The 14,073-nt window shown below is 35.1% G+C and overlaps 1 protein-coding gene across 1 annotated transcript; it reads right to left on the bottom strand.

Moving 5' to 3' along the window:
- LOC109227087 (ABC transporter B family member 9-like) lies at positions 3,445–13,068 on the bottom strand. Its single transcript, XM_019392096.1, has 12 exons — positions 12,791–13,068; positions 11,568–11,622; positions 9,264–9,439; positions 8,465–8,686; positions 8,142–8,380; positions 7,524–8,049; positions 7,153–7,426; positions 6,341–7,019; positions 6,031–6,259; positions 5,328–5,594; positions 4,828–5,091; positions 3,445–4,256 (listed from the first exon to the last, which is right to left on the bottom strand). The coding sequence occupies exons 1-12, from the start codon at positions 13,025–13,027 to the stop codon at positions 3,612–3,614; spliced, it is 3,813 nt and encodes a 1,270-aa protein (XP_019247641.1). The 5' UTR covers positions 13,028–13,068; the 3' UTR covers positions 3,445–3,611.

The raw sequence follows: 14,073 nt of genomic DNA, 5'->3' as shown, positions 1-14,073 counted from the left end.
AGATGACCCTTTTGTGTTGGCATCACAAGTTTATCAAGTTTTTTATGTGAGGATCCAGTTGAGAAAGATGTTTATTATGCAAGGAATAAACTCCCTGTTGATTTGTATGATTTAGAGGAAGAGAATTGCCCTAATATTGAAGACGCATTTTGGAGAGAGCCTAATGATGACATTGGTCCCTTAAGTGGATTAGTTGATGCTGACGTTAGATGGTCTAGAGACGACGTACCCGTTGATGTCGTTGATATTCCATCTAATGCACAACATTCAAATGATACAATTATAGAAACATCGGAAGAGGAGGATGAGTTTGACGATACTGATTGGGACTGGATGGAATCAGATGATTAAAGAGGGAAATTCTGAAATTCTTTTAAATATATTCTGGTTTGAGTGAGTGATAATTTTTTTACCAATATTTTATAATTACTCTTGTTTCTAATACCGCTCTTTTTAATATATATTTATTTGTTTTTCCTTTAGCATTTTATTCTGATGCTTCATTTTTGCAGGATTTTTGGTTTTGGATCTTGTGATATTGTTGCACTTGTTGATAGCAACTGGTCGAGGCTTGAATCTACATATAATTGAGGTACTGATAACATTTATAACACTTGTCAATACTTGTCATTTACTTTAGTTATGAATTTTAAGCTTTATTATTTCTCTGGTTAGTGATTACTGTATTATTCATATTAATCACCTTTGTAAAAGGATATGTGTGTATCAATTAAAACAGTTATTTTTTTTATATCACAATTCACTATCATACACTTATTCTGGTTAATCAAAAAATGTTATCATAACATTAAGGGGCGGATAGAATAATTTGTTTTCCATTTTAAGAAAACATATAGTACTTTTTCATGTAACTTTAATTATATAACTCGACTACATTTCTCTATAATATTTATATAATTTTTTAAAAAAATCTCTTCATTAATATAAAGGATCCTATGACTTTTGTGTGTGTGTGTTAGAATTTCTTTCTATTTTTACTAGCATATATAAGACCTACACAGGTATTTCCAACTAGAATCAGCTATATAGATGTATATCTTTTGCTAAACCTGCAGGAATTCCAAACTATTCAGTTAAATGAATTACATTATTTCATGAAACGAGAAATAATACACGAGACAAGATGAAAATATAAACAATACTCTCTTGATTAAGTAGAAGTAAGACGTAATATGTGAACAGCAAGTTTAGACCCATAAGAAGAACAAAGGTCAAATGAGATTGGATGGAATTGCGGTGCCTATATGCAGACAATTCAGTTGTTTAAACTTAGTGTTCTAGAAGAATTGCATAATAGGTAAAGATGTGGTACATAAAACTAGAATAGGAATCATTAAATTGAGGACTGTATGCAATAGAATGATACCTAACAAAGCAAAAGGTAACTTCTATAAAACTTAAAACAGTTGTGAAATGGTAACGTTAAAAAAATGAATATTAGGTAGAAATGCAGATGTTAAGATCTTTACCTGATTCTGAAATTTAAAAAATGCAGATGTTAAGATGGGTATACGGTCATACAAAACTAAATAAGATTAGGAATGATCATATAAGACAGAGGTTGCAAGTAACACAAATAGAAGATNTAAAGAAGTCTCCTCGAGCCTGGTTTGGTAAGTTCAGCACAATTATTTAGGAGTTTGGCATGACTCGTAGTGAAGCTGATCACTTTGTATTTTATCGACATTCTGCTTCAAATCTCTGTATTTATCTGGTCGTTTATGTTGACGATATTGTTATTACCGGCAATGATCAGGATGGTATTAGTAAGTTGAAGCAACATCTCTTTCAGCACTTTCAGACTAAGGATCTGGGCAGATTAAAGTATTTTCTGGGTATTGAGATCGCTCAGTCTAGCTCAGGTATTGTGATCTCACAACGGAAGTATGCCTTAGATATTCTTGAGGAGAAAGGAATGACAGGTTGTAGACCTGTTGACACTCCGATGGATCCGAATTCTAAACTTCTGCCAGGACAGGGGGAGCCTCTTAGCGATCTTGCAAGATATAGGCGGTTGGTTGGTAAATTAAATTATCTCACAGTGACTAAACCTGACATTTCCTTTCCTATGAGTGTTGTGAGTCAGTTTATGGATTCTTCATGTGATAGTCATTGGGATGCAGTTGTCCACATTCTTCGGTATATAAAATTAGCTCCAGGCAAAGGCTTATTGTTTTAGGATCGAGGTCATGAGCAGATCATTGGATACTCAGATGCTTATTGGGCAGGATCACCTTCTCATAGACGTTCTACGTCTGGATGTTGTATCTTAGTAGGAGGAAATTTGGTGTCTTGGAAGAGCAAGAAACAGAATGTAGTTGCTCGGTCTAGTGCAGAAGCAGAATATCGAGCAATGGCTATGGTGACATGTGAGCTAATTTGGATCAAACAGTTGCTCAAGGAGTTGAAATTTGGTGAGATTAGTCGGATGGGACTTGTGTGTGATAATCAAGCTGCTCTTCATATTGCGTCAAATCCAGTGTTCCATGAGAGAACTAAACACATCGAGATTGACTGTCACTTTGTTAGAGAAAAGATACTCTGGGGAGATATTGCTACAAAATTTGTGAAGTCGAATGATCAGCTTGCTGATATTTTCACCAAGTCCCTCACTGGTCCTCGTATTAGTTATATATGTAACAAGCTCGGTACATATGATTTATATGCACCATCTTGAGGGGGAGTGTTAGTTTGATAGTTAAATAGTAGTAAATAATCCTAATCCCATATGTATTACGAGTATGACATGTATTTTTTATGTATATATATATATAATGTTGCAAAGGCTTATGGGTCTAAATTGGGATATTGAAGAAGCGTGTTTGTTTTTGGGAATTAGGCAGATAAGGGTGGTATTGATCAAAGGGTCTATCTTCTGATCAGTAAAAGTTTTATGGCAAAAGTGTTTGACTGAGCTGTCAACAGTGTTCCATGTTCTGGACTTGTAATTGAAGGATAACCACAAAAATAGTTAATTTTCACAATCCATGACATTGTTATGGATTTGGACTTTAAAATGTGAAACTTCCCGAGAGTATCCTGGATTTCTATCATGAAGTTTATTTCTTTTTTTATTTTTATTTTTTGTTTGAAATCCATGACACTATCATAGATTTTGAAAATCAGGACAATATCCGAGATTTTTCACTAGTATAAGTTCGATTCCACATGATCGTAGTGTTTTCACTTTAAAAATGATTAAATTTTAACAAATTTTCAAACTGTCTATTTTTTATACCGATCCGAAAAGTGACTAGCCTGTATAATTTTTACAATATTAGTTGTGTTTCAATATGCAAAAGAATGGTGTGACATTTTTAAATTTTGTGATGGTCTTCATGTCAACTTGCAGCTAATTTAATTTCATTGATAAATTCTAGTAGTGAAATGTATGGACAAAAATATAAGAACTTTCTCATGCTGTCCATTTCATTGTAAACAATGACTTATTTCACTATACATTGTGCAAATTGTAAACTATAGGAAGATAATAATGTAAACATTTCCATATTAAAAAAAAAAAAAAAACTTTAGGATAATATCCAACAAATACAAAATCTTTTGCCATGCTTAAAGCTAGAGTTCTTGAATTAAGCAGTTCCTGTCTGAAGTGCAACCAAAGATGCATATACCCCTTGAGGATTATTCATGAGCATATCATGTGTTCCCTTCTCAGCAACAACACCATTTTTAACAACTGCAATAACATCTGCATTTTTAACTGTCGTTAGTCGATGTGCAACGACGACAGTTGTTCTATTCACCATCACTCGATCTAACGCTTCTTGTACTATACGTTCTGACTCTGTATCAAGCGCGCTAGTCGCCTCATCAAGTAGAAGTATTTTCGGATCCTTCAATATGGCCCTCGCGATGGCGATTCTTTGCTTTTGTCCACCAGATAATTGAACCCCTCTTTCTCCAACTGTTGTTTTATAACCATTTGGCAATGAAGATATGAAGTTATGTGCATTTGATGACTTTGCTACTGAAATGATTTCTTCCTCAGTCACTTCTCCTTCTCTACCATAAGCAATATTAGAACTAATTGTTTCATTGAATAGTATTGGCTCTTGACCTACCAATCCCATTTGTTGCCTCAACCATCTTAAATTGAACTTCCTAATTTCAACTCCGTCGAGATATATGTTACCTTGCTCGGGATCATAAAATCGCTCTAGCAGGCTTATCACTGTTGACTTCCCCGAACCACTTTCTCCAACGAGCGCAACTGTCTGCAAGAAATTTTAATACATTGTCGAGTTTATGTTCTATGCATTTAGACAATCAGGTCAGTTATAAGGCAATTACATATAAATTTCTTCGATAAATGCTAATTGGAAACCTAAAATTAAAAAATGATAATTAACCTGATATCACATGTTAAAATTCATTTACAAAATCTTTATACTGTCAGTGTATATAACTTGAATCCTTGTCGTAATAGCTAATGCTCCCTATGTCTCATTTTAGTCGAGCTATTAATTACTTGGAGAACTAGATGGACTTTCTTATTTTCATGTACTATATATTCATGTAAATAGTTTGCAAATTCATAGTAAGATTTATTTTCAAATGATTTAAAAACCAAAAACTGGAAAATCTTTAAGTTTATTAAGCATTCTTAGTGCTAGATTTAAAAAAAAAAAAAAAAAAGGGGGGGGGGGGGGCAGCCCGGTGCACAAAGCATCCCGCATTCATGCAGGGTCCGGGTAAGGGCCGCACTCTTAGGGGTGTGGTGTTGACAGAATTATATGTGAAAACCATTAATAGGCTATGAAAGAATTGACGAAATAAAATAAATACCTTTCCAGCAGGAATGCTCAAGCTCAAGTCTCTGAAGATTTGCATGTCTGGTCTTGTGGGATATCTAAAGCTAATATGCTGGAGTTCGATATTGCCTTCGATAGCATCTAATGTAATGCCCTCATTGCTACTAGAATCAATTCTTGGTTTGCTGTCGAGTATTTCGATTATTGATGCAGCAGCTCCTTTACCTTTACTCAGATCAGAGGGAAGGTTGCTAAGAACAGAAAGCCCGATCGATGCCATCGTTAAAGCAAAAAAGACCTGCAAAGTTAAGTTGTGTAGGAAACTCCAGTACTAGTTGAACAAAAAATAGTTACGAGTTGAACTTCTATACGCTGACAGTGAAAAGAATAATCGTCCATAAAAATTGAGATATATTAGTAACCAACTCCAAATGGTCCATAAAGAATAAAAAATGGTTGTAACATTTTAAAATACACTGATTACGTAAACGGCCAGTGCATACAAGTTAACTCCAAAAAGTTACAGATATGTACCTTAAAAACTTCTGAGAATTTTGCTTTGTCATGCTTCACAAGAACGGCTCCAAGGTAGAATGCTAACGCGTAAAGGCAGAATAGCACGAAATTACTAAATCCTAAACCAACTCCGCTAACTAATCCGTTTTTCACTCCTCGTTTCAAAGGAGCTTCTGATTTCTTTTGATACATTTCCATCACTTTCTCTTCCGCACAAAATGATGCAACAGTTCTAATGCTCCCAATAGCATCATTTGCAACTTGACTTGCTTCTTCATTCATTAGCTGCCAAACACAAAAATTTAAGAGTTTAACTTTTACACACTGTCAGTGTAAAGGAATTTTTAAACTATCAAGTTCGCCTAAAAGATAACTACTGGTAACTGCCTATAATAAGTAAAACTTTAAAAAAAAAAAAAAAGAACAGCTCGGTGCACTAAGCTCTCGGTATATGCGGGGTCCGCGGAAGGGCCGGACCACAAGGGTCTATTGTACGCAGAGCAAGAGGCTGTTTCCAGGGCTCGAACCCGTGACTTCTGGTCACATGACAGCAACTTTACCATTTACGCCAAGGCTCCCTTTCCATAATAAGTAAAACTAGTTATCTAAAAAAATTGGTTGGGCTACTTGGTATCGTAAATATTATTTAGAACTTTAGTGTATATAAGTTAAATTCAAAAAGTAACTGCGAAAAAGGTTAGTTCATTAAGGAATATAATACCTTGGCTTCATTATTTGACTCTTGCAAAAGTTTGATCTGTATATATCCTTGCAAAGCCAGAAGAGGCATTATAGCAATGGTTATAAGTGCAAGAATCCAATTCGCGATCAGAGCTATCACTAAACCAGTTACAATAGTGGAAATATTTTGAACTAATGTTGCTAATGCATCTCCCACCATATTCCGGATAGTCGAAGCATCACTAGATAGTCTTGCACCTATAGCACCACTGTATTCAATAATAAATTCAGTGTCAAGAAATTTGGCGAAGTTTAGAAAACATTAAGACATCACGGACTAGCAAATTTACCATGAGTTTGCAGGGTCGTCAAACCAACTAATCTCTTGGTATACCAACTTAGAGAATGTCATGGAACGTATTCGTTGGATCAGTTTTGCACCAGCAACTCCAAATGCATAATTTTGCAAAGGTGAAACAATCATGACGACAATTCCGATAACCACAAACATTAGAGCCCAAAATCGAGAATCCTTTCGTAGCTCATGATGTGATTCGTAAAAGATTTTAATAATCGTTGATACCAGAAGACCAAATACAGGGAAAACCATACCATTTATAGCAGCAGCTACGGTTCCCACTAGCATTATGGGAAGTTCAGGCTTATTTAGGTATGCGAGTGACATTAGCTTTTGAGTGGAGACTTTTTTCTTAGTATCTGCAATATACTCACTGGTTCCAGCTCCATCTTCCCTTCGGATACTTTCATGGAAATCAACGACACCAGAAACTCCCAAGTCATATGCAAAGGAAAATTTACTGCTTGATCCTTTGCTCGCAGACTTCCGGCCTGAAAGAGAGAATCTCCTACTCCTACCAGAAACATTCTTCGAATAACTCAAACGTTTTGGTGCGTTCAGTTCCTCAATTTCTTTTCCTTTGGTGTTTTCGACGTGCTTAGTCTTTTGCTGCATTTGAACAAGTTGAGAATATGCTCCTTCAGGATCTTTGATTAACTCATCATGGGTTCCTGGAAGTAATATTAAAGGGTATAAACACTTGTCATTCGGAAACCGAACAAAGATATAGGCGCCAACGACCTCTAATTAGGTCCGATACTCATTAGTCCAAAAATAGAACGAGGAGAGTAGTAAATGTATTACCTTGTTCAACCAATTTCCCAAGATGCACCACTGCAATGAGATCAGCATTTCTAATGGTTGTCAGGCGATGGGCAACAACCACAGTCGTCCTATTTACCATAATATTACTTAGAGCATCTTGTACAATGCGTTCTGATTCCACATCCAACGCACTAGTCGCTTCGTCAAGTAGAAGAATTCTTGGATCTTTCAAAATGGCCCTCGCAATGGCGATTCTTTGCTTTTGCCCACCAGATATCTGAGTACCGTGTCCACCAACCATCGTGTCCAGCCCCTGCAAATATATATACACACAATGTTAGTTGAATCTAAGAAATAAAAAAGTTGTTCAAGTGTTTATGTTACAAAAAAGAAAAAAAAGTTGCTTCGACCTTCGGAAGCTTGTCAATAAATTTAGCTGCATTAGCGAGCTGGATTGCATTCCTGATCTCCTCTTCACTAGCATTTTCTTTCCCATATATTATGTTCTCCCGTATAGTTGTCGCAAATAACACAGGCTCTTGACTTACTAGCCCCATTTGTTGTCTCAACCACTTGAGTTGAAATTTCTTAATTTCAACTCCGTCTATAAGTATTTCACCAGCTTCGGGGTCATAGAATCTCTCTAGCAGACTAATAACAGTTGATTTTCCACTTCCACTTTGCCCGACTAAGGCTGCTGTTTTACCACTTGGAATATATAACGAGAATCCAGAAAATATTTGCACATCCGGTCTTGCTGGATACTTAAAATACACATCTTTAAGCTCAATTTCTCCTTTAATATCTTCCAATTCGATCCCACTAGGATCATATGGATCGATTTTTGGTGTACGTTTAATTGTCTCGAATATCTTGTATGCTGCAGCCTGCCCTGCTGAAAAGGCATTCAAACTTGGAGATGCTTGACCTAGCGAACTGAAACATAGAAACGGATCATTTTCGTTCAATAACTAAATCACAAGGACAAAATCAAATCGATTACATAAAGCCACTCATTTTATTCTTACCTTCCACCTAACATAACTGCGAAAATTACACTTATGATATCGCCACCTTTGTAATCTTTCTCTATGATCAATTTGGCTCCATACCATATGGCAAGTCCATAACTAAAGAAGATAAGCGTTAGTATTGTGCCAAGTCCAAGTCCCGAAGCCAACGCTTGTTTGATGGTAGCACTATAAGCACTTTCCAGCTTACTGTTATAATCTTCTATAGCCAACTTCTCTCCTGTGAAAGAAGCAACCTAGGAAATGGAAGATTGGTTAAATAAACTAGAAGGCTCATAAGCACATATATATAATTCAATGTATTTAGAATAAATTCTTACCGTTCGAATTCCTCCCACTGTTTGTTCTACTACCTTTCCTGCATCTGCATAAGCAACTTGTCCACTCCCTGACATTTTGGACAAGACTAATGCCACACATCCAAAGCTAATGGCGGTTGCAGGAATGGATGTGAGTAAAACTAGAGTGAGGAGCCATCCTTTGATAAATGCGACTACAAATCCTCCAATGAAAGTTGAGATGTTCATAATGAAATTCGCAACCTAACACATTCAAGCTTAAGAACCTTATTTCAAAAGCACAACGTCTTTACGAATGAATAAAACAAAAATGCAAGAGTAACTCCCCATGTATGAGCATGCATGTACTGGTTGTCTCAAATCTAGATGTTGAGGATCCATATGGCCGACCTCAGCTAACTTGAGACTAAGGCGTCTTTGGGGGGGGGGGGGGGGGGAGTTTGTTTTTGAATTTCTTTAAGTCGGTGCTCCCCCCTCCCTGCCCTCCCCCAATCTCCATGACTTACAGTTCTCCCATTCGTTTTAACAAGAATTACAGGTTTTAAAGTACAAGGATCCTCCCAACTAATTTTCAGTGTGTGAATAATTCCATAATATATTTTGAAACAAAATTACATATTTAGAAACCATATAGAAGTGTTATAATTAACATATTTTATATCTGAATATATTTTGAAAATGCTCGAAAAATATGGTTAAAGGATTCAACTCCACAAAACAATGATAGTGTCATATAAAACAGGACACAGGGCGTAATAAAAGACAGTTGTGATTTAGTAAATACAACTAAAATTATAGTTACCAGGGAGTTAGAACTAACCTTGTCGCCCATGGCTTCTTGAACTAGAATAGTGTCTCCCGACATTCTTTCAATAAATTCCCCTGTTGCCGATTGAGTATCAAAGAAACCAATATCTTGTCTTAGGATTGTTTTCAGGTATAAGCATTTTATTCGAGTTGCTTGCCTTTCTCCAGTTACCACCCAACATGCTATCTCTGAAATGTTTAAATAAACATCAAGAGTTCAAACATTAAACATGGCCTGTTCATCAAATTGGTGCTACATCTTCTACTTCTTGAGCTTATTTTACTAATCACTTTGCATCTCATACATCTTTCACTCCATCAGATCAATATAATAACCAAATGCACGTCTGATTCAACCGATAGGAGAAAAAAAAAGAGAAGCTTAAATAGTCCTTAAAGCTATGTTGTTGATCGTTCAAAAATGCCGCTGCGTGCATGTCGAAACCTCCAAAAGCTATGCATTTTTGAAGGATCCAACACGGTGCGCTGATATTTTTCGATGATCCGAGCAATATAGCCTTAAAATAATGGTGTAGGTTTATTTTGATTATATAACCTTGAACAGCCATTATCCTTTCATGTTTGTAAATCTTGAATAATTTGTTGGTGGAAACAGCAAAACCACAAGCATTTTGATTCCATAAAAATAGCTTCTCTTTTTCTTTATGTATGGGTAGTATGTTAGAAAAATTTACACTCTTAACATTTGATTTCAACATATATTCCAGATAACTCGATTACCACTTTTGGGATCAACAAATTTTACCCATAAAATGGAAGGGGGGAAAAAACCTCACTCAGACTTACTTAGGACTTTCAACAAACAGTTAGTGGGCGAACATACAGGATTACTAATGTCCAATGTTATAATTCAGGATCAAAATAAACCTATCCCTATGCTATAAAGAAGTTCGGGTTATGTGCATGTGTTATCCCTATGCTATAAAGAAGTTCGGGTTATGTGCATGTGTTATGGCTTTTGGTAAGGTTGTATTTTTGGTAAGTTATCGACCTATTGGTCATAGGTTCAAGCCGTGAAAACAGCTACTAATGCTTGCATTAGGGTAAGCTGTCTACATCACACTCCTTTGATCGGGGTCTTTCCCCGACCCTGCGTGGATATGGGATGGCTTGTACATCCGGCTATCTTTTTTGTGTTTTTGGTGGAACTGTTTTCAATACATAATTTTACGAAAAGATTAAATTTATATAAATTGACAATGCAAATGGCAATCGCACACACTATTAGTGTAATTTAATAGTTTTCATGTTATCAACCCATGCTTAATTTAAAGTCGTTTGATTACTTATCATCTTGTGTTGTTCGGATTCTTTGAAAATGTCAGTGGGTGCGTGTCGGATCATCCAAAAGTCCGCGCAATATAGCTTATCACATATTTCTGTTTATCAACTCATGATTAGTTTTACAGCTTGTTTGGATGGTTGTTACCCGTCGTTTTATATTTTGTTGTATTGTATTGTATCGTTTTATAAATACGATATTTGGTTAGATTGTATTGTTTGCTGTTGTTAAATAATATTTTGCTTGTTTGGTTTGACTGTATTGTATTGTGCTGTAACTGATAAGTTTACAAAAATACCCTCAATTGTTTAAATATTAAATTGATCAAGAATTACACATAAAAATAATTTAAGAAAACCTCTTTCTACTAATTTATCACCAAATATGTCTTGTAAATAGATTGAGCGATTAAATCCATGCAAATTCTAACAAATATAGCAATTTTACGTTGGAGTTGGAAGCGGCAGAAGTTCCGGGAAAAAAAGGGACGAAGACAAAGTAGGCTATAGGTGGGAGATTTGGAGTTAAAAAAAAAAGGTAAAGGGTAAAATAGAATTATGGAGTAATAAGTTAGGGCATAATTGGAAAGAAAAATAGGAAACAATCCCACCACACCAAATCGGTTGTTTGAAAAAATAGGACTTTTTATTGTTCCGGAACAATGAATTTAACAATACGATACAACCAATTTTAATGAAACAATCAAAACAAACACTGTATTGGGATAACAATACAATACGATAGAATGAGTAACAATCATCCAAATTGTTACATGTAGCTGAGATAGTTTAAGTGTGGATTTTAATTTCTTTCTTTTTCTTTTGGCCCCTCTGCCTCATTTTATATGACATATAATTGCTACTTGAAAAATCAAATAGTTTTTTCGTAACTACAGTTTTTTTCTGGCATGTTATAAAAATATTAAATAAAATCATAATTTATAGCATTATTATGTAGCTTGTAAAAAAATTTATAAGAAGAGAATTCAATATATAAAAATTCGAAGAAACTTACGGAATACTGAAGCTATGCCTGAACCAATGGCCAAGTAGACGAACTTAAGGGATATCTGCATATTACGTAGAGCATTTGATTTAGTTTTCTCAAAGTTTACAATAAAGGAATAAATTAAATGAAATATAAATTTATAGAAAATAAAAAAAAAAAAAACTATTTCAACTGAACGGAAAATTTTATTTGATTCAGTAGTTCTAGATACTCTTACTCCTATCTGAATTGATCATCCAAATATTACACCCCAATATTAAAAATAGTTATGATCATCCATAAAAATAAATTATTTCCATCCGGTGTTCGGTATCTATTTTTGGACTAAAGAAATTTGGATTTAAGTGATTAATTGATGTGGTGCTATGTATTAATAAAAAAGGACAACCCGGTGCACAAAGCATCTCACGCTCATGCAAGGTCCGACGAAGGGCTGCACCTTAAGAGTGTGATGTATACAACCTACCCTAACGCAAGCATTAGTGGCTGCTTCCACGGCCCGAACCCGTGACCCAGTGGCGAAGCCAAAAATTTCTCCAAGGTGTTCAAACTTGAAAGAAATAAAAAAAAAAATTCCGACAAAGAGTGTTCAATACTCCCTCTGTTCCAGTTTATGTGAACCTATTTCCTTTTTGGTCCGTTCCAAAAAGAATGACCTATTTCTAAATTTGGTAACAATTTAGCTTAAACTTACAATTCTACGCTTAATGAGAAGCTTTTATAACCACACAAATACTCCGGGCCCTTTTTTGACTTGTTTCTTCATTTTTTCTTAAACTCCGTACTCAGTCAAACAGGTTCACATAAGAACGGAGGGAGTATATATTATATACCTCTAAAATCCAATATTTTACATATTTATATATACAATGTAAGAAACAGCCTCTTGCAGAAATGCAGGGTAAGACTATGTATAATAGATCCTTATGGTCCGGCCCTTCCCCGGACCCCGCGCATAGCGGGAGCTTAGTGCCGGACTCCCTTTTTTTTTTTTTAATACAGTGTAATTTTCTGACCACCCTTACAAGAGTGTAGCTTCGCCTCTGCCGTGACCTATAGGTCATATAGGATCAGATAACTTTACCATTGCTCAAGACTCTCCTTCCATAAGAACATAACAATAATAATAATAATAATAATAATAATAATAATAATAATAATAATAATAACGAAAATAACAATAGTAGTAGTAGTAATCTAATGAAGTAGGGAAGATGAATATATATTACCCCAGAAACTTGATCAAGAATGTTAGATTGGTTTGATTTCCCATAAGAGTTAACAAGATCACCAAAAATAAGAGACATCAATGGCTTTGAAATTCCAGATGCAATAGCACCCAAAGTTCCAAACAACATCAATATTACATCAGTTCTGTCTGCAAATGCAAAAAGCATATAAAATGGAACTTTCTGATCATCTTCTTCTTTTCTCCTTGCAGATGAAGGCTCTCCTCCTTCTGCCATTGTTTTCTACTTATTCTAATTTTCTTCTTCTTGTTTTCCTTAATGAAATGAGTTGAGTTGAAAGCTTTATAAATGTAGAGAAAGTGTTGTGGGAGAAGGGAATCCACTTATATGCTTGAAAGTCCATTTATAAGCCCCCCCTCCCCCCCCACCCCCCCCCACCCACACACAGGTTAAAGACAGCTCGGTGTACAAAGTATTAGTATGTATTCATGTAGCGTTCGAGAAAGGGTCGCACCCAAAGGGTCAGAGGCGGTTGTAGAGTTGCAACACCGGGTTCAATTAAACTCAATACTTTAGACGCAAAGTATAAATTTATGTGTAAATATTTACTAAAATTGTAATAAATGATAGGTTTGAACCCATATTTAAAAATACAATAGGTTCATGGCAAAAAATCTTCATGGTAGAACCAATAGAGCTTAAATCATGCCACCGCCTCTGCAAGCGGTGTGATGTTGACAAGCCTACCCAATAGTTGTTAAATTGCCTCGTTCCAGTTTATCTGACACTATTTTCTTTTTAGTTTGTTCTAAATGAGTGATATATTTTTATATTTATAATTTAATTTTAAACTTTTCAGTTTATCCTTTATATCTATACAAATGTCACTGCACGTTTAAAGTTTACAACTTTAGAAAGTCTTTTTTTTTCCTTAAACCGCTCGTCAAACAAGTCCACATAAAATAAGGAGGGAGTATATAATAACAACCATTTTAAGTTTTCTTTTGTAGCCTACCGCAATGACTATTGAATAATTTTAATATGAGTTTAACGTCTATATATTGATAATGTAAGAGTATTTTTACTTTATAATTTAGCGATCTAGTGTAACATATGCGTACTTTTATTTACACTGTCAATGTATATAAATTAGAAATATTTTTTGTAACTCCATGCACATAATTAGTAGCTCATTTAATTTGTACAGTCAACTCCTTCTAGAAATGCTATCAATCGAGCATTATTATTGCAAGTAAGCTTTTGTGGGCTATTCTTCTGAAAATTAAATGTTTCAAAGTTTATCAATAGGACATATATAGGGT

The sequence above is a fragment of the Nicotiana attenuata genome, chromosome 6, assembly GCF_001879085.1.
Source record: "Nicotiana attenuata strain UT chromosome 6, NIATTr2, whole genome shotgun sequence".
NCBI classification, from domain to species: Eukaryota; Viridiplantae; Streptophyta; class Magnoliopsida; order Solanales; family Solanaceae; genus Nicotiana; species Nicotiana attenuata.
The sequence above is the reverse complement of the archived record's forward strand: the minus strand, read 5'-3'. Positions and strand labels throughout refer to the sequence as shown.